Source organism: Oreochromis niloticus, linkage group LG7 (assembly GCF_001858045.2).
Source record: "Oreochromis niloticus isolate F11D_XX linkage group LG7, O_niloticus_UMD_NMBU, whole genome shotgun sequence".
Lineage (NCBI taxonomy): Eukaryota > Metazoa > Chordata > Actinopteri > Cichliformes > Cichlidae > Oreochromis > Oreochromis niloticus.
In genome coordinates, this window is record NC_031972.2 from 48,545,732 (window position 1) to 48,566,207 (window position 20,476).

The 20,476-nt window shown below is 43.6% G+C and overlaps 2 protein-coding genes across 3 annotated transcripts; one reads left to right on the forward strand and one right to left on the reverse strand.

The window, feature by feature from the left end:
- The first annotated feature begins 1,961 nt into the window (after window positions 1-1,961).
- On the forward strand, window positions 1,962-12,974 carry LOC100704335 (netrin-4). 2 transcript variants are annotated; one of them, XM_025908907.1, is made up of 11 exons: window positions 1,962-2,014; window positions 4,518-4,596; window positions 4,724-5,283; window positions 6,938-7,210; window positions 7,993-8,119; window positions 8,335-8,523; window positions 9,176-9,383; window positions 9,510-9,622; window positions 9,770-9,838; window positions 10,466-10,639; window positions 11,053-12,974. In XM_025908907.1, exons 2-11 carry the CDS (start codon window positions 4,536-4,538, stop codon window positions 11,193-11,195), a joined length of 1,917 nt encoding a protein of 638 aa, XP_025764692.1. In that variant the 5' UTR covers window positions 1,962-2,014; window positions 4,518-4,535; the 3' UTR covers window positions 11,196-12,974. The 2 variants fall into 2 exon arrangements, with proteins under 2 accessions (XP_025764692.1, XP_003444033.2); XM_003443985.5 differs by lacking the exon at window positions 1,962-2,014 and having other exon boundaries at window positions 4,228-4,596.
- On the reverse strand, window positions 12,805-20,381 carry LOC100701086 (methionine aminopeptidase 2). The gene is made up of 11 exons (XM_005450940.4): window positions 20,198-20,381; window positions 19,330-19,443; window positions 19,053-19,115; window positions 18,406-18,508; window positions 17,948-18,109; window positions 17,581-17,762; window positions 17,243-17,337; window positions 15,146-15,242; window positions 14,943-15,046; window positions 13,803-13,918; window positions 12,805-13,686 (listed from the first exon to the last, which is right to left on the reverse strand). Exons 1-11 carry the CDS (start codon window positions 20,340-20,342, stop codon window positions 13,434-13,436), a joined length of 1,434 nt encoding a protein of 477 aa, XP_005450997.1. The 5' UTR covers window positions 20,343-20,381; the 3' UTR covers window positions 12,805-13,433.
- Between the last annotated feature and the right edge of the window lie 95 nt (window positions 20,382-20,476).

Here is a 20,476-nt window from a genome sequence, read left to right on the forward strand (position 1 = left end):
CCAGAAAAAGTAATAAGTTTTTCAGCGGCGCTCCTCCGCCACTGCCGCGCTTACAAGTAAGCACAGGCTCTGACAACCGCTGCGACAAATGCCATCCTCCTTTTCCCCAGACTACCCTTTCTGGGTCACAAAATAACCTTTTAAGATATTTTCAGGCGACAATGTAGCTATGTAATGCTCAAATATCTACTTAATTTATCAAAATATCACATATTTGCAAAAGTGCTTCCACGTTTTCGGAGAGCTCTGTTATCCACCCCCCACGTCCCACACCTACCCCACCCCTAACGGCTGCACCTCCCGAAGAATTTTGTCTGGGCTCTTATCTCACTTATTTATTTCAAACAATCAACAGAAAATTTCACCACATAGTTTTATGTAAGGTTTTTAAGGCTGTGGTGTTAATTTTTAAGTAACATGAGCCCAGCGGCAGCAGCAACGCTAGGCTAACACTAACTAGCTAGCAAGATTTTAAACCTGGTGCTAAACTAAGAGAAGCCACAAAATCAGTTTGAATAAGAGTAAACATTTACTCACCAAGTCAGTGTATCAGGTAAAGATCCACAGCAATGACAACAATAATATCTTGAGCTGATGCTTCTCCAGGTTTGCTCAACATATTCCATAAAAAATGCACCGTGAACATGCGGACTGATCCGAGAGGGAGGAGGACGGTAGTCACGTGGCATTTTCAAAACACATCTTTCATCCTTCCGCACTGAGAAGCAAAACTTCCAGCTTACTTAGTTATTCTAAGTTAAGACAACTCAAATAAATGGAGTTTATCAGCATTTTTGCATAAAAAGTACTGGTAACTTATTTAAATTGAGTTCTAATAACAAATTGATAAAAATTGAGTTCAGCCTATTTAATATTTTTAATTAAACACAATATTACATTTTACAGTGTATCTCTCTGGGACTCTTCCCCTCTCAAAACACTTAAAATAAAAAATGGGACACGTCCGGCTGCTCGGCTTACATGAAGGTGAAAGTTCCACAGCTTCCCTCTTTCTGTGTCCACTCTTGTCTTTACATCGAGCTTGCACTCAGCTATCTGCTAATTTTTTCCTAATGTGTCATAAGCTCATTGGTACACAATATAAATTCCTAGAAGAGTTTGAGCAGAAAATAATATGTGTTGGGCTATTGCTATTGTTACTATATGATATGAATCACTAACAGCATTAAATTCCAAATGAGTTACATCACAAGAAGAGTTGCATTTTAGAGCTGGCACTGCAGATTACACTGCCTGATGAAATGTGGGTGGGAGCGATGTTATGGCTAGGATCGAGCAGACAGATAGTAGTGATAAACGTCATAAAAATGCATTGGCAGGAAAAGCAGTGACAGTGGGTGTTCAGAGCCATCTGTTTAATGCTTACCCTGCGGGCAGGGCACCTTCCCTGCTTGCCTGGAGCATGTCTGGCTTTTTGTCTGGCTTTTACAGGAGAGTAGACAGATTACTTGCAAAGGTTGAGATGGTTCAGTGGGCTGAAGGTACTAGGTGACACGGAAGCACGGGAGGGGAGGGAACCATATCCTTTTACAGTCTGGAAATAAAGCTGGCCAGCAGCCCTGTGTCTGTCTTCTTATTGGGCCAAAGATGACAGGATCATAGCAGCGCTGGCTGTTGGAGGTCCAGCGCCAGACTGCAGCAGGCAGGGAGGTAATTTAACATGGGAAGCATTATTTCATGTGCTACTGAACTAACTCCCCAGACTGGCCTTTTACATCTATAACTGCATTTATCTGGACCAAACAACAAATCAGACAGTTGTCTTTGCCTTTGGCGTACACTTAAACACTGCCAGACACTCTAAAGCTCCTTTAGTAACATGTTATATGTCACAAAAGTTCAAGTTGTGGTTTTTTTTACAGAGGTTTTTGTGCACGGCTATTTCTTCAGTGGACTTCCCGGCATCTCAGAAGGTTGTGGGAGCAACCTTTGGGTGGAAAAGGACTCCTACACATGACCCCATGAAAAGCAGTCTGCCACACCAACAAGCTACGTAATTAATCATGTGCTTTAGGCAGCTTTTACTCAACAATTTTCTCTAACTGGTAACCAGATCAAATTTTGAAGATGGTGTTTGCCCTTTTGATCTAAAAAGCTCAATAAGGTGATTTTCCAACAATGTCAAAGTATCCCTTTAGTGGTATGGCCGAGTGGAAGTTGTGTAACAAAGAAAAACAACAAACAGCTGGAGTTAAAGCGAGCAGAGGAATTCTCTTGCAACGTGCCTCGCTTTCATCCTGCCAGGGGAATACAGCGCAGACTGGCCAAGATTAGACATCCTTCCTGCAGCATTTTTCATGGTGACTCCTGGGATTTTAAGATCGAAAAACATGCAAGCAATGCGCAAAGAGAACGTCTCAAGGTGCATCACCCTTTGCTCCAGTGGATCATGTAGAGACAACTAAAATAAGCCGTGGTAAATCTAAAAACACACAGACATGAACCCTGTCCCCTTTAAAGACGCTGTCACTGTGACGAGAGTCACAGTATTCCAGGAATGTCCTGATCCATCGGGGCCGGGATGCCTTAGGGAAGAGACTGAGATTGCTCATGACGCTCCACTTGCTCTCCTTTAACATATACAAGCACACGTGTAAGAGGATGAGTCATATGATAGGCATTTATTTTACTTTATTTTACTGTGTGTAAACATTAGTCCTGACAGCATGTTCCTCCTTTCATCACTCATCACTATGTCTCTGGCATTTTTACTCTTATTTTCTTTTATCTATCTGAACTTTAAACCTTTTCCACAGTATCGAATGAGCACGATAAATCTGCTGCCTGCTTGTCACATTTTTTTTCTTCTTCTTTGAAATGACTCTTTTGACTCTCGGGGTCAAGTAACAACAAAAGCTAAAGAAAAAAAAGGCATGCAACCGGATAATTATTTGGGTCAAGGATTGCGTGACCCCCTCAGGTCTGGGGCTGTTGCCTGTCTGACAACTTCAGACAGATAAAGTGTGGTTAATGAGCTGCAGTTAGAAATAAGTGCTGATATGTAGCAGGAATGTAACACCTGTGTGGATTTTGAATGGAATTCTAAATCCTGCTTTAGGGAGGAAGGCACATTCACGGATGTTGTGTAGAGCGGATGATTATTTATTTGTTTATTAGAAATAAAAAGAACCAAAACATGGTTTCCAGCTACAGGTTTTGAGGAAAGGAGATACAAACATTACTTTTCTTTGTATTGCATGAAAGGACAAAAGTCTAGTGATAAAGTGCAAACTGCAGAAACAATTGTGTTATACAGACACGACATGTTAACGCAAAGCTAGCAAAGTACCCAGACTGACATTAAATTGAGTGTCTGCCAATACCAGCCCAGCAGCCAGACCATCACCAGGAAGTGATGAACAATCAGACTTGCAGCACTGAAACCTCAGTTTCCACCTGTACATGTTTCTACAGCAGAATCACAGTCGGCCACTTCAAAGTGTCTTTTCAGATTTATATTGTCAGCTTCCAAACTCTAAAAAGAAGCATTATATATATATATATATATATATATATATATATATATATATATATATATATATATGTGTGTGTTATATATGTTTATATGTGCTCATGACGATAGGGACTTTAGCCTGAGTTTCATATTGTGAACCGATGAGGCATTTCAGGACATGACAGAGACACAGAAAAGTAAAATGACGAGTAGTGTAACAGTTTATTTTCTCCAGGGAGTAATAAAGGAATGTGTAATGCATTGCTTTTTGGGGGGGCTAACTATCCCAACACTGGACTACACAGACCAGTCAGTGATGTCATGATGACTACTCCCTTCTACGATTTACAGTTTATAGTGCCACCTCATACCCTTCCCTTTAGCTACAGCCATGGTGCCCTCTGTCTCATTTTGCTTGTTGTGTATTCTCTTTATAGGATAAGCTAATGTGTTTGCACTGAGGATCATTGCAACCAACTTCATATTATAAAGTTAAAAGTGAAAACAAATAGAGCACATAAATAAAAAAAGAAAAGAAAATCAATGAAATGTAAAGATTTATTAGAACTGTGTTGGATGATTATTAGAAGTAAAAATAGAAGCCTGGTTATTTCAGTATAATCACCTCACTTCATAATTTTTTCCAAAACTATCATCTTTAAAGCGTTTACGTCATAAGGTCTTCCCGGAATACTTTTGCTGTTTTCAGATTTTAGTGGGAGTGGTCTGGGAAAAGACCAGAAGAGGGCGGTGCTAATCTCTTCATATTCCCAAATGTCAATGAAAACTCTCCACAGCAAAGTTGAATCCTGAGGGGTGGAGTGGAAATAATTGAAGAATAATGCGTGCCGAAGATTGGGATGAACTAGTCCAAGCTAAGCCTGCAGAGGATTTTAACACGACAAAAGACGGAATTAAACTCAGCACTTCTAAATGTCTGTTGTAGTAGTTTTATAACAGGGAAAGAGAATGTTGTTAGCAAATGGGCATCCTTAGATGAAGCACTTGAATGCGCCTTCTTGCCTTATTTTACCTCATGCAGACTTACAGCGCAGTCAGGATGAGCCTGTGGACTCTGCTGCTCATTTTCCCGGTGAGCGCATCCTCTCCTCTGTTAGCCGGTGAGTATGAACCTGCTTGGTATTTCTTTTCAGTGTGATTTAAGAAAGTCGTTTAACTGGAGGAAAATGCTAGCTGGATCTCCAATTACTAATATCCCAAAAGTAAACACACACTTTCTCTCCCCAGTAACGTCTAAAACCGACGATCAAGCCGTGGATCACCGCTGCTCTGGACGAGCCTGCAACCCCCGCATGGGCAACTTGGCCCTGGGTAGAGTGCTAAGCACCCGGTCGGTGTGCGGCTTCAACTCCTCGGAGCCCTTCTGCTTCTACAGACAGACCTCCGCCCCCCGCAGCAGCAGGGGGTCTTGCTCGGCGGCAACGTGCAGCCGGTGCAACTCTGCCATCCCCAGCCAGGAGCACCCTCCATCTGCCATGAGCGACTCCTCTTTCCGCCACCCTGACACCTGGTGGCAATCTGCGGAGGGGGTGAAGGAGGAGACGCTCCAGCTGGATCTGGAGACGGAGTTCCTCTTCACCCATTTGATCCTGGTGTTCCGCTCCCCGCGCCCTGCTGCCATGGTGCTGGAGCGCTCCCAGGACCGTGGACGCACATGGAAGACCCTCAGATATTTTGCCAGAAACTGCGACGAGACGTTTGGCCTGGTGGAGGGGTCACCAGTTGGCGAGGGTGGGGCAACTTGCACCTCCAAGTATTCAGGAGCTTATCCTTGTAGCAGAGGAGAGGTGAGTGTTGTCCTGAAATCTGAGTTATGTGCTTATGGAATTTTTTGGATTTACTTATCTAAACAAACAAATCATCTGAAATCGGATCATTTGAAATAAGCCTTGAAAAGCGGAGAAGAGTGATGTAGGTCAGACAGAGATCTGGAGGGCAGATCTGGAGTGTCATTTCTGAGATCTGACAGTGATCACATCAGTGCTGCCAGACACCCCAGCACTTCACAGCAACTGCTTCACCTTTGTGGTTTATTTATTGGCACTTTATTAGCTGCTATCACACAAACTACCAACCAAACAGTTGACCAAGCTTTGTAAACTAATCTCCCCTTCATGGGCCGTGCCTTCTAGGCCTCAAGCTGCTGTGATATGCACAGCTACAATATCAGAGTTCATTTGACACTTTTTTTTTTTTACACACACAAGCCATATGCTGCCTTACGACCAGCTATGGTTCATTCACAGATCGACTCTCGCTGGACGGACTAAAGATTTGTTTTGCTCTAAATTTGCCTAAGAACATGTTGGGAGGTTCTGGTTGGATAACTGAATGAATATACGGCTGATCTCATAATTGCAGTGCATTTGCCTGAAATGTGTGTGTTGCCAGTATGTGAGCTCTGCTTCTCATCCTTTATAATTAGCTTCCCTTCTTCTGCTAACACTCGAAGAAGCCCTGAAATGTTAATTGTTGAAATGAATATTTAGAGTCAACCATGTTTTTTTTTGTTTGTTTTCGGTAAAGAGATGAAGTAAAATGTGCTCCTTATAAATCAGCCTTTTCAGATTGCACATCAGATTCTGTATATTTACCAAGTGTGTGGTGCCACAGTGTTGCACAACCCTTCTGACACAGCAACAAGTCTCTCTCATGCTCATGATTTGTACAAACCTCAGCAATGTAATCACTCCCTCATTTTCAGCTTCATATTTCTATTCTTGAGGTTCTCTAGGGTTCTCATTGTCTCATGCTGGGCCTCGGTACGAGCCCTTGGTTTGGTTGCTGTCCTTTAGTTCCACTCCCTCAAATTGTTTCTGCAAGCGTGCCCCCTGCAAACAGATGGTTTAAACAGCAGGTGACTGCGTGGGTTTTGAAGGAAAAGTGACATCGTGAAGTAACAAAATTCAAGTATGCTTCCAGAAAAATATATAATTCACTTCCAGTTGGCTCAACATGTTTAAAAATAATCTATACGGGCTAATGTGCATGCAGGGAATGCCATTTGGAGAGGATATTGTAGTATATAATGTATTTTATACACAGACTTGGTCCATAGATATTAAAAGTGAATGTTTTGAGTTTGTGATAACTTCCTTCTCCTCTGTGTGACTCACAGTTTTCATCCCTGTTCTTAGAATTCAGAGGCGGGCTGAGATTATTTGTCTAAACAATCAACATTTAACAAAGTGTAACGAAGGAGAAGAAGAACCATACGCTGATGTTTACATTTAAGCTACTCATTTATTGCTGTAACAGCAGCTATAGCACAAGCGTGTAAGGAAATCCAGGCTGGTGCCTGCTTTTTATTTGGCAGGCCTAAAAAAAAAGAAACTTAATTTATGTTTTGTCGTGATCCGTCAGTGCATCTAAGATTGTTTTTTAAATACTTTTTAGAGAGGTTTTTGGAGGTTTTCACATGTGCTGCCCTTCATCCTCCAGGTGATCTACCGAGCCTTGTCGCCCTGGCGCTCAGTGGATCCCTATGGCCCGGCTGCTCAGGACCAGCTCATGGTCACCAACCTGAGAGTCCGTTTGCTGCAGAAACAGCCGTGCCCCTGCCAGGCCAAGGATCCTGGTGCCTCTGCCCTCCCCACGGATCATTACGCCATCTACGATTTTATAGTCAAAGGCAGCTGCCTTTGCAATGGACACGCCGACCACTGCGAACCGGCCAGTGCCTACCTTTCCGGCACACAGAACATCAGCAACATGGTGAGCACTCATTGAGCTGGAGTTTGTGAAACGGCTTGCAGGTACTTGACAACCCACTAACAAAAATGCCCCGTTGTGAGAATGTACTCAAATGTTGTGTCACGTTGAAATCTGCTGATGCCCCCAGTTTGTCTCGAGGTTTGTGATGTGGTTTGGGTTTGGGGTTTTGTTCCCACCACTCCCTCGTTACCCAGCTGTGTGCTGGTATGTGCTGCTGAAGTGGAGGGCTGCAGTGAAGACTGAATATTAAGCCACAGCTTTACCTACCATTACAGGGATTTAAGGGGGTGGAAACCTTAATTATGGTATTCGGCCTAATACTTTAACAGCCCATAGTCTCAGTCATGTTATTCTCTTAACTGTAAGTGGAGAATAGAAACACTAGTTTATTTCCAACACAGCCTAAGAGGTGTAGACATGTTGCACAGGCAATTGCACAGTGTGTAAACACTGTCAGCGTGCATTTAGATGCCACTATGTTGCAATACTTAAGAAGGAGGCTGTTTATAAGTACATTAGGTGCTTATTACATTGTGCATGGTTGTTTATGTGCAGCATCAATTTCAAAAAATGGCTGAACAATGACTCCAAAATACACATTTATTTAAAATGGCTATTATTGTATATAATTAACTATAAACAGCTAAATTAACAATTTCAAATTGGTCACATGACACATAAAGTCATAACTGATCTGTAAGCGATGTCCTTTAGTGCATGCAGATACAATAAAATGCTCAATAACTGTTAAATTCTCTCTGTCTGGTGCGTTTGTCCGGCAGGTCCACGGCAAGTGTGCCTGCAGACATAACACGGCCGGCGACCACTGCGAGCGCTGCGCACCTCTCTACAACGATCAACCCTGGCAGGCCGCCAACGGCATCACAGGGACAGCGCACGAGTGTCAGAGTGAGTGATGGGGCGAGAGAGTGAGATGCAGCGTAGGACACGCGGCTCATTGGCTTATCGGGAAAATTAATTTAGCGTCGTAAATCACACGCACACCTTTTAGATGCTGACGCACTGCTTAAAGAGTGTCACTGGGGTTCAAAGTTGAGAGGTGAGCTGGTTAAAGCATGACACTTGAACGTTTCTTTTCTTTTCCCACACTCGTCTAAACAAAGAGTGCAAGTGTAACGGCCACGCCAGGAGCTGTCACTTCAGTCGAGGGCTGTGGCTCGCAACGGGACGACGGAGTGGCGGGGTGTGTGACGACTGCCGCCACAACACGGAGGGCCGTCACTGCCAGAGCTGTAAGAAGGGCTTTTACAGAGATCCCAGCAGACCGAAAATGGCACCTGACTCCTGCAAAGGTAAGACCCCACAGTGTGTCTTTGTTTTTTGGCCTTAAACCAAAACTCTAAACTCTATTTGGAGCAACGCCAGCTGAAAAGTCCAACTAAGAGTTGCAGCATTTGCTATTTGGAGGGTTTTGATTTTTCTTTTTTACCCTCTGGATTAAAGCACATTGATCTCCTTGATAAGGGGGTTTTGCTCCAGCATCTTCCTAAGTCACTGATGAGACACTAACCAGACTTCCAGCCCGCTCCTTAACAGGAATCTCTGTCGTTCTTGCTTAAGTTGCATTCCAAGTTTCAGAGTGTGGCTGTAATTGCAAACAGTGGAGGAATTTCTCCATGTTTTTTCCCATTGCTGCCCTTCCATCCTTCCAAGCATTCTGCAACATTCTTTCTTACACAAACTAGAAATGAAAAAAAAAACAAAAAAAAACGATCTGTCATGTCAACGAGCCTTCAGACAGCGAGCCGAGGGAGTCCTTCACTGTTTGTTTTTGCTGCATCTGCTCAAAGCAACACTGACTACATAACATACTTCCGACTTGTTGCTTGTAACGAGTGGAATGATAAAATACATTCGACTTTCAGCTGATGTGGAAGTTCACAAGTGTTTGCTACAGAGATGTTAACACGCAGTCCTCTTGTTCTGTCACTCTCTCCTGCACAGCCTGTTCTTGCCACCCTGTCGGCTCAGTCCACTCAGGTGGCAGCACTCTCTGCGACCCTAACACCGGGGAGTGCACTTGTAAGCCCGGTGTCGGAGGCCCCTACTGTGACAGCTGCATGACGGGATACTGGGGGCTTAATGAATACGGCTGCCGTCCATGTGACTGTGTAGGGGACTGTGACCCCTACACTGGTGACTGCATTTCTGGGTAAGAGCCAAGACTCGACCATATGTATTAATGGAAATAAATCAGGATAAGGTGATTTATGCTGGGGAGTTTGAGAGCATACTGGGTTATTAACTGGCTCTGACTGGTTTTACCTCTGCGGCACAGCTCAGATGTGGAGGTCTTCTATACAGCCAGTGGCCACATGGGACACAGCAGCAAATATAGTGAGACGGCACTCTTTAGGGTAGAGGAGCTTTTCTCTGCACTGCACCACTCCGGTGAGTCACAGGTCACATCACGCCAAACACTCTGCGTGCTCATCGGCCCACATAGATGCAAATAAGGCTGCTTTCATTTAACAATCTATACTTCACGGTGAAATGACGTGTATTAATCTTGTTATTTGTTTGACTTTCATTTTCCAGAGAAATGTGAATGCATAGAGGTAACCCTTGGCAACCCTAAACTCTTCTGTGCTGCAGAGTTTGACTATGGTAATTTTTTTTTAACTTATTGTAAACCTGCGAGATTCAATCTTACCAATTCAAATGATTTATAATGAAATGCTTGAGGTCTTGAAGCCAGGGTATTCTCATATTTTAAATCATTTTTGCACATGACCTGTGGACAGTGTCAAGATAATCAGGTCCTTTCTCACAGGGAGCACACAACAGGAGAAAGTCCGCCTGAGACGTGCTCTCCTGACTTGAAGTGATCAGTTTGGGTTAGGTGAGGCTGCTGCCTGGAAAGAATGTGCAGAAGGCAGGACATATGACACCCGATGACTCAGGGGGGAATTCAGTAGATAATTACCTTCACCTTTGACGCAAGACACCATGCAAATCAGTAAAATTGGACATCGTGTGGACTTTGTCTAGGGAGCTAGCAGGTTAAGCATTTCATGATTATGTCACATCCGACTGACCACAGGTACCACCCCATATCTTAATTTAGATGCCTTAAAAAGAACACATTTTCATAAATGTGAGAAAATGTTCCTTCAGAACCAAAAAACACATGAGAAAATTCTAATTAGAGCCTTATTAGTACTATTCTAAACTCACATGGTTATTATTTGTTTACTTCTTTTGGTCTAAATCGCTGTTTTCTTGCCTCGGCAGTACTGGTGGCAAAGGTGATGTCAGCCCACGACAAAGGCTCTCACGCAGAGGTGAAAGTCAAGGTCAAGAAGGTGTTGTATCAGAACCCTCAGATGAAGATCCAGAGGGGAAGTGTTACCCTTTACCCAGAGTCCTGGACCACCCACGGCTGTACCTGCCCCATCCTCAACCCAGGTCAGCTGCAGCCGGCTCCAATGAGAAACTTTATTGCTCACGATGCAGAAGTGTATAATTAGTCGACTCTTGAGTGCACAAGAGTGCCGGCTTTGTGCAGAGTGAAAGATCCCTGTCGCCTCTCACAGAGGCTTTGAGTGAGTGCCAACATCCTAGCATTACTCATTTAAATTGGACATTTACAACCAAAAGATTAGACACACTTCTCTGTTATGAGACTATTTCACGTCTAACACTCCACAATAATCGCTTCTGCTAAGCCAGCCAGGGAAGCACAGTATTTAACTTGTTATAGCTATATGATGTACATTTCCATAGTCATTTTTTTTTCTCTTTTTTCTTCACCGTGCTGTAGTGGCATTCTCAGCAGATCTGAAATACATTACAGCTTTTTTTCCCCTTCTCCACTGTAGGATCTGAGTATGTGGTGGCTGGTCATGAAGACTGGAAGAAAGGTCGACTTATTGTTAACACCAAGAGCTTTGTTAAACCTTGGAAGTCAAGTCTCGGACGCAAACTCCTCCACATCCTCAGAAAACACTGCGGCCGCTGGTAGGGAACCGCCGAGAAGTGCAGTGGACGCAGCTGGCAGCGGGACTGGCCTCACTTGGACATGAAAGCGAAACCACTGCCTATTTCTTTTTTTTTTTTTTGTCAAAAGGTCCATGGTCTCAGAACAAAAGGGGGAAAAAAGCTATAGGACTGAGGTTGTGAACCTGTGATAAAAATAAGCATGTGAGAGCAGATACCTTCCAGACTACAGTCACTGCGGGATCAAAGAGAACAAAGCAGGCCGTAAAAACCTTCATCCACACAAAGCTGTCTGAATTGTATTCCTGTTATGCTGTGCCTCAGCTCATAAAACTTTCAAGATTATTTATAAAGCAGCAAGAAGTGCATATTAAATACTCAATTATACTTTATTTCCTGGCTCGATTTCCTCGCTGTCAGAGCTCATGAGCCAAAAAACACGTCCTGCTGTATCCACTTTATGGAGGACTGTTTACTTTGAAATTTCGCAAAGGCACAGACCGAATGATCCTTGTCGTCACACAGATATTGCCGATAAATCATGAACGAGTAAACATCAGGGAGCGTGTGTGGAAGAGTACATATGCTTGATGTCCTTGGTAGTGAGTCTGGGATTGTGCAGGTCAGAACAAGTAACTCCGGGATGAAGGGAGAGGATGAAAAAATATTAAAGGAATCAGACGGCTTAAATCTGAGCAGCTCCACTTTACTCTGGGCCACTCGCCCCCCTGCTGACTGATGAGAACAAAACCCTCTCCACCCTCTCTGCATACAACAGGCTAAAACACTTGGGATTTGTTTGCTCTTATAGCCGGCTCGCTACGAAAGGATTTCACCTTCTTCAGAAGACCTGCTTCCACATGAGGAGGATTCGCTTGACAAGACCTCTCTTAAGTCAGCCCTGCAGGAGGCGGTGCGTGTTTGGGTGTTGCAAATGCTCTCTGAACATATGCTTCTCTTTTTGGCCTGTGACTCCTGCTGCCCCAAAATAAATATGTATTAAAAGCCTGGGTATTAATGGACATCACAGTGTATCAGATCCGGAGTCCACAAGCCACTTTAGAGCCAGCCCCCGGTTAAGAATAGGCCTGGTCTGCTGTCTCCAAGGAGAAAGGACAAACTGTATGAGGGGACATGATGCATTCCTCAGCCATAGCATCACCACCCCTGCCCTTGTCTCAAAGACTTTGCCAAAATAAGAGAAATGGGCTGGAAATTTTCTTTTAGAGGACAAGGTGGTGATTTTTTTATTTTTTTTTTAGGGTGAATGAATGTGCTCTGTCGTCATCGTGATGCTTGCAACGCTGTTTCTGTGTCCTGCCCGTTCTTTTTCATCTAAACTGCATAAACTAAACATCAGTGTGCTCATTCTTAATGCTTCTGGGAAAAATCGGTTTCATTCCACGGTCACATTATGCAGAAACACCAGGCTATGAATAAACAGCCTGATGTGCCTTACTGCATCATCTTCACCAGCAGAGGCGGCTGACTGATATTTAACCCATGTTTGAGTACCGCCCTCCGTTGGTTAAAAGAGAGAAATACACATGTACGTGGTTAAAGTTTGACATCATTTGACAGTTTTGCTTACTAGCTAAGAAAAGAGGGAGCAGTCTAAGTGGAAACAATAAACATTCACTGTTGTAATGTTTATTTTTGGTCAAATTCTTTCTTAAGACGGAGGTTTCAGCACTGCAGCACAGCCTGCATTAGGTTTTGGAGTAGTTTTCCTAATAAACTGTAAAACCGCTGTGGATCGGTGATGTCTCTAGAGCTGCCAGAGAGCTCCATGAACACGATGCAAGATTTATAACAATTTATTTCTTATAAAACTGCCTCAAATTAAAATCAAGCAAAGAAATGTAGAAGTATAAATATTTGATAGCAGTTCTGTTTTCCTCACATGAGCTTAACAAGGCAATAAAGCATAGCATGTTCAGGCAAGGTGTGAGCACCTAAACCTCCTTTTTTTGCATGATTCTTTTGCATATTACCTAAAAGCAGCACATCAAAGAAAAGCTAAAATGACAACGCTGAATCAGTTAAAGATATGCCCTTTTTACTATTGGCTTGATCCTTTGGAGAGAGAGAAAAAAATGAAACAAAACTATCTAAGCTAACTTCATGAGTCTTTTTTTTTTGCTAAAACAATTATCTAAAGATATTCAAGCACTGGAAATTTAGGTCAGAGAAATATTGCATATTTGCTGTCAGTCTTGAGAGGTCTGTCGTCTCCTGGTTCACTGTGGATTTTGGCGCATGCTTAGTAGTCGTCGCCCCGGCTCACCACCTCTTTGTATGTGGGCCTGAGTAGGATGGTGTGCTCATACTGGGCGGTGTAGCTGCCCTTGATGTCGCAGAGAGGTGGGTACGGGTCTATGATGCCAAGGTCGCACAGATTCTTCAGTGCCATGAGGTACTTGCTCTCGCCCAGGCGGTCCAGCCAGCGGCGGCAGAATGCCAGAGTGCCAAAATTCTCGTTGATCACGTTCAGCAGATGTTTAGCCCTCGGAAGTCTGCGGAGTCGGTGGCGACACGGAAAGAGAGGTGAGAGAAACGTGACAAACTGAAGGTTGACGAAAGCCAGCATATAAAAACGTAAAGCACGGGGCGATGAGGTGAAAACAGAAACCTTATTGGCACGTGTCCCACGTTGAAGTTTTTCATGTAATGCGAGCACTCCATGTCATCGTGGACCGCGCCTCTTCCAGTGCTGCCAAATGTCTCGATGGCATAAGCTTCACCTTCCTGAGAAGCAGCAAAAAAAGCAAAAAGAGACGAGGACTTTAAAGTGCAGAAATGAAAGACTGTTACAGCAGGGCAGGTGTCATTGAGCACTCATAGGACAAAAACACTTTAGAGGGAGGAGGGGAGGCTGAGAGCAAATTTAACAAAAACCTCAAGTTGTCAGCCGCTGACATATTCGTGTGGAGTCTATTAAAGGGCGGTAGTGCTCTTTTCGGCTGTTGATTGGTCGAATCTCATTGGCACTTTGCGTCTCTATCGGCACGTGACTGCTATCGGAGTCCCCCGTGGTACGAGCTGATAACACTGAGACGCCCTTTCTCGCTGCACCGATAATCAGTCAAAGTGCTAGCAGTCCCCGTGGCACACCCAGCTGCCACTCTCTGATCACAAAGAGGGTAATTGCCCTTTTACACCAACACACTTTAGCTAAAAATACAATGCACAAAGCTGCCACATCAGCATCAACCCCTCCCCAACTCTCCTGGAACCATCAGGTGAAAGGCTTGACGCAGCAACTTGCCAATTAAAATGCTCACTTCTGTCCAAGAAAAAAATAACAGCCATGCACCACAGCTGTGCAGCCAGGCACAGGCTCACTTTAGTTCCCTGCATAATGCGAAGCCGTCTTTCTCCTTGGCCCCGTTAATGAACTCTTGATGCCCACGATTTGGCTCTCTTGGAGAGAAACGAGTGGCTGGTGTTCTAACACGTGTTGCTACTCGATGGGGCCGCTAATTCCATTAAAAAGTGTAATTAAGGTGCTTAGGAGGGTGACCGAGAAGCTGTTAAAGCGGCGAATTGGAACATTTCTCCACACCCCGTCGTAACCCTAACCAGCCACATGTTCGTCCAGTTGCACTTAAGAATTAAAAACGGTCCATTTGCATTCACGCAAGGTCAGTCAGGTGGAAAAGGTTTAATTTCAAACGCTTTAGTAAAAAAGAAAAAAAAAGAGGTCTGCGGTTTTTAAATTTGGGCCCCACAGTCTAATCCACGTGTAATCTGTGGTAAATGGTGTACAAACCTCCATCCTTGTGGCTTCTCCACCTTTTACGATAGGGACTGTCTTCCCTGAGTGTATCCTGTACTGTCCAATAGAGTGGCCGTTGAGATTCCTTACCGGCTTCACTGTCAAGAGAGCGGCACAGAGAGGGTTTCATAAACAGGAAGCAGCCCTAAGCCTTGTTCATGATTAAAAAGGATGAAGCATGGCATCATTTTTTTTACCTTGATATGTTTTCCCATCTATCTCCACTTCATAAGACTCCATCACCTCCTGAATGGTCTCGCCAACATCGCACAGGCGCACATCAATTCCGGCGAACTGGGACAGATCGGAGTTTGCACACAAGCATCAGTAAATAACACGCCATCCATCGCACACTGACAGTCTGGAGAGTAAGAATCATACGCCACTTCTTTTTTTTCTGATTTTTGAGGGGGAACTAACTCTGAATAAGTGAATCATAAACTGACAGCCTTAATATATCCAGTCTGAGCATCATCAGGTAACATCAGGTACCAAAGTGGTCACATTTTTAAGTCAGACCTCATGTTTTTCAAGCCACGTGTTTAATAAAAAATATAAATTATGGGTTTTTTGTGTTGTGCGCTGTTCAGTTGCTGTATATCCATGCATATCTGTTTTACACTTGATTGCTTTCATGCTTTCTCACTGTAAGATTACATCAGATATTAGAGATGGCATGATACCACTTTTTTATGTCCGATACCGATATCATAAATTTGGATATCTGCCGATACTGATATGAATCCGATATAGTGTGTTTTTTAATCAATAAAACTGTTTTTTTAATATCTTGCTGCATTTTGTATAAGTTCATAGTCAAGTTTAAATAAACAACAACACTAAAGCTATTCTGTTATACCTGTATGTAAAAAATACACTGCACCCAAAATATTTTATAGTTCAGCAACACTGATCAATCTAATAAACTTAAACCTACTCCATCCTCCCTATTCTGGTATTTTAAAGAGTACTTAGCAGAAATATTAAGCAACCTGACTAATAGGGTTGCAAACTCCCCCCCCCAAAATAGGGAACCACCCCCCACCCTCCACCCTCCACCTCATGATGCTTAATCGATGCAATCAACTTAAATTTGATGCAGTGTGAAAAAAAAATGCACAGAAATAAATTATTTTTCAAGAATAATTAAATAGATTCAACATTTTTCTTCAACAGAATTGCAGAATTCACAGATGGTACTTTCCCAAAGGAAAAAGTACTATAGCTTACTAGGGTATATTAGACTTAACAGTTACTATATACAGTAATGGACTTCTATACATTTTACATCAGATTAAAACTTTGGGTGTAAGATTCAGATAATTATTTATTAAAAGCTAGACATTTTAAATGAGAATAAGAAAGAAAAGTATGTCTTTGTGCCCCCTTTTCCCTGTTCATGCCCTATCGGCCCCCCTGGCTAAACTTTGCTAGATCCGCCCCTGCACAGTTACCAGCCGTCAGCTACGTAGAAAAAGATCCTGGTGTAGAAAGTAATATTAAATAAATTCTAACAACAGCTTATCAAGCTTAAAGGTGCTGCTGTTGTTCAGCCGCTGGTTTCCTCTTTCTGGTGCAAAGTGGGCCAAAAACAAAGAAGAGAGAGGGACTCCCGACAGAAAAGCCGATCAGCTGATCATTGATCAGTTTCACGATTGAAGTAGCAGCAGGAGAGGGAGAGAGAGAGGCAGTCGCTATCGGTTGTAAAGCTTAACATGGGAACGCTTTATAAACATTCAGAGATGAACTTACACACTTGCTTTACTTCTCTCTGGGATAACTTCCTCGGAGATGAAATGCCGGATTGCTAGCCAGGCTACAAATACACACAGCTGCTCTATCACGTGAGCGCACTGCTCCAACGTGCTACGGTTATGAGCAGAGTTACGCCTGTCGCAAGTTTTGTGAGGTGCTTTTTGGATATTTAATGGATCGGATTACATTTTTTTATTTCTCGCCGATATCCGATCCAGTAATTTACATCAGTATCTGACCGATACCGATACGTAATATCGGATCGGTCCATCTCTGTCAGATATTAACTGTTTGTCCCCTGCAGTTGGCAGAAATTCAACAGTGTGCACATTTTATGTCACCCTGAATTATTATACGCCACTGTACGGTTTTTTTAATCATTTTTATCATTTATTTCAGAGTTATCGTCACCCATTATCACAGTTGCATTTCAGACTAGATATGAATTATAACCTAAACTGTGATCTGGTTTGATAAACCTCGTTTCTTTTCACAAGTCATTGTGTAAGCACAATGCATGAGAGGACGGGCCGCATTACCCTGATGCCAGTGTTGGTTGCGTCTCTCACAGCCTCCAGCAGTCGGTCGTACTTTGGATTGAAAGTGACGGTGAAGGCACAGTCTATTATTCGACCTGAAAATACCAAACAGTTTGGTTAGTGCCGGCAGCGGCTAATTATTTTCAATTTTTTACACTTTTTTTTGCAGAAACATTCAGCATGTATTCATCCAGAAAAAGAGGACGTTAATTAACTTATGAGAACAGTTTATTCCAGGCGGCCAGAATCATAAGGCAATCATCATTCCACCATGCCAAATGGGGAATGGGAGACCGTAACTTGAAAAAGCACTTAAAAAGTTATTAGCGAGCTCTCACCGTTGATGTGCGTTCCAAAGTCAATTTTGCAGACGTCGTCGTAGCGCAGCACAGTCGGGTCTCCGGCGTTTGGGGTGTAGTGGGCTGCGCAGTGGTTGATGGAGCAGCCTGTGGGGAAAGCCAGGCCCGCCTTTAGCCCATCTTCTTTGATGAGCCGCCTGGAGCAGTCTTCCAGCTTCTCACTGACAGAAGCAGAAAGAAACACAAAGAGGCAGCAGATGTTAGAGAGGAGCCAGGTAAAACATTCAGAGGAGAAAATGAGGAACAGATGAGAGCAGATCCTCCCTTTCTTTCAAGGTCTTAATCACATCCTCATCTTCTCAGACCATATCAATAACTCTCAAAGACAAATCTCAGCGTTTCTCACCAGATCTCTATCATGGTCATCCCTGGTTTGATCCAGCTCATGACATACGCACGGACCTGCCGGTGTGCCTCGGCCGCCTGCCTGAAATCATTCCACATTTCCTCGTTAGCCCTGTCCAGGGCCCGCTTCTCCTCGCTGGTGGTCCGCCACGCTGCGCTGCGCCTGGGGGTGGGTGCAGGGGAACACCACGGAGAGGAGGCACTCATTATTTTCTCATTATACAAATGTTTGTAATGAGGCTATGACACATGCTCCCTGAAAAAAACACTGCACAGGTGAAAACAGTGCTGATATTTTTAACTGCAGCAAAATATACAAAAAAAAAAGAAAAAGAGAATGGAAAGACGATCAATTAGTATATTATAGCCTGTATGGATAGGCGGAAAGTGGGACCTAAGTTAAATGTAGGAATGCCACATAACGGAAGACGGAAGGAACAACGTGGAGGTCACACACACCCGTCTTTTGATGGGGGATATTCACACTCCTCTCCCTTTGGAAAGTCTCCGTTGGGATACAGCTCACAAATAGGGACTGAGGGAGGGTCAGTCTGTCCCTTCACTGTGGCCCAGATACAGAAGAGGAGGAGCAGAGGAAAAAGCAGCAGGAGAGGGGAAAGAAAACACGTTAACAAGTTATGAGCCCTTGTGCTCCTGACATTGATATTTTCACTTTAAGAGAACAATGCCTGGCATTCAGGTAGAGCAAGAGAATTAGTCATTCATATCGTCCCGTCTGAACAACATGCAGTTTTGTCCGACACATGCAGGATCAATCGTGCATTGTGCAAAACTGACGACTAATGACATGGATTTAAAAAAGAGACAAACTGCTGTTGTGCTCTGTTTGCAATCATCTGGTGTCCCAAAGCGCTTTCAACGCAGTGATGTCTGTTTTCAAATGTACGCCGATGCTCAAACACAACCGCAAAGCTTTTACTGAACCAACTTTCAATGCTATCGACATATAATACATATCTATTCAATATCTTATGTGTGTGTGTGTGCTTTGTAAATGAACAAACAATAAAAAAAATCATCTTGCTAAGTGAAGAATTTAAATTCTTGGTGCAGTTTGGTGCGCTACAGGAAAAAAAATAGCTTACATCCTTTCTTCTTCTTCTTCTTCCTCTTCTTTTTTCCAGCTGAGTTCTCTCCCTCGTCCCCATCTGTTGAAAGCATCATTAGTTTCAATACAGTTTGCAAAGTGAGAAATATCGACAGGCGTTTGGGCACAATTCCCGGAGAGCTACTGAAAATCAAATATCACATTGCAGATATGATCAGCTGAATTTCACAGTACACTTTCTGGGACTTGAAGTCCAGCAGCATGACCGCTGCAGACAATGATGCTGATAGTGGGCGGCTGTAATAAGAAGATACCTTCTTCTCCATCCTCGGCCCTTTCTTTGTCCTCCAGCGTTTGCTGTTCCAACTGTTTTGTCACATCACCAACACCTCCGGCTTCTCCATCCCCCTCAGCCTCGTTTGTCCCTGCTGCAAAGTCACACAATGCCGTGCATGCATGTGCAGGTGAACATGCACGTGTATGCCGGCGGCATGCACACACACACACACACACACACACACACACATACACACACAGAGGGAGTAAATTATCTGTGGTCAGGGTCCATTCAAGAAAGTGCAGCTACCATGATCTGAACTTGGCAGGATGTGTGAATAATTTCTTGCCTTGAGAAGTCAGTATCCTCAAGGGCATATGTAGCTTGCAGCATTATGACATTTAGCCCTTCATAGACAGAGCTGTGAGGACCACGCTTGACTTAGGGCAGCTTCAGCAACTTAACCTTATGGGATTTTACTGCTTCCCACATGATGAAGCAGTAATGCTGCAACTGGCAGCATGTCATCTTATTGCACTAAAACTGTGGGTCTATTACATAATTTCATGCAGATTATGTGGAGAATTATAGGATCAAACATATTTAATCTGGGCAAGTTACATTTATTCCCCTCATATCTTCAAGTGACAGCTTCCAATCCATTTTTGACGTTACATTTCATTTTCGGAGTCTGTCCCGTTTCCAGATGAGCGCCCTCAGCTCCAGCAGCAGCCGCTCAGAGTTGGGACATCTGGACAGGAATACCCTCTGACAGGTTGAAAAAGTCTCCCGTCCAGCACATTTAATGCTCTGCACAACACCGAGCAGTAAGGGGAACGATTTTTTTTTTTTTTTTGCGCTATTTTCTTTAAAAGGATTCTCTAACCGCAAAATGTGTTCCTTACCTGGCGCTGTGATCCTGCTCCTCTTCTTCTTTCTTCTTTTCTTCTTTACCGATTCTGAGGCGTCCGCTTCTTCTCTTTCCTCGTTCAAGTCATCCCCATTGAGAAGTTGAGGCTCCACTTCAGCCTGGAACTGTAGCTCCGCCATGATCAGCGGCTAAGAGACGAAGTGACGCATAAGCTGCTGGGAGCCTCCAGTGGTCAAAGCAGAAAAGTGTGCTGGGGGGAGCTTCAGCCAATAACGAGCTATTAGACGACCTCTATGCAACAACTTAACCAGAG

Coding starts and splice junctions, on each gene's coding strand:
- LOC100701086 (XM_005450940.4), bottom strand. CDS start 20,342: ATGGCGGAGCTACAGTTCCAGGCTGAAGTGGAGCCTCAACTTCTCAAT. Junction 19,444..20,197: donor GAGCAGGATCACAGCGCCAG/GTAAGGAACACA, acceptor GTGACTTTGCAG/CAGGGACAAACGAGGCTGAG. Junction 17,338..17,580: donor CTTTGGAACGCACATCAACG/GTGAGAGCTCGC, acceptor TGGTATTTTCAG/GTCGAATAATAGACTGTGCC.
- LOC100704335 (XM_003443985.5), top strand. CDS start 4,485: ATGCGCCTTCTTGCCTTATTTTACCTCATGCAGACTTACAGCGCAGTC. Junction 5,284..6,937: donor ATCCTTGTAGCAGAGGAGAG/GTGAGTGTTGTC, acceptor TTCATCCTCCAG/GTGATCTACCGAGCCTTGTC. Junction 7,211..7,992: donor CACAGAACATCAGCAACATG/GTGAGCACTCAT, acceptor TTTGTCCGGCAG/GTCCACGGCAAGTGTGCCTG.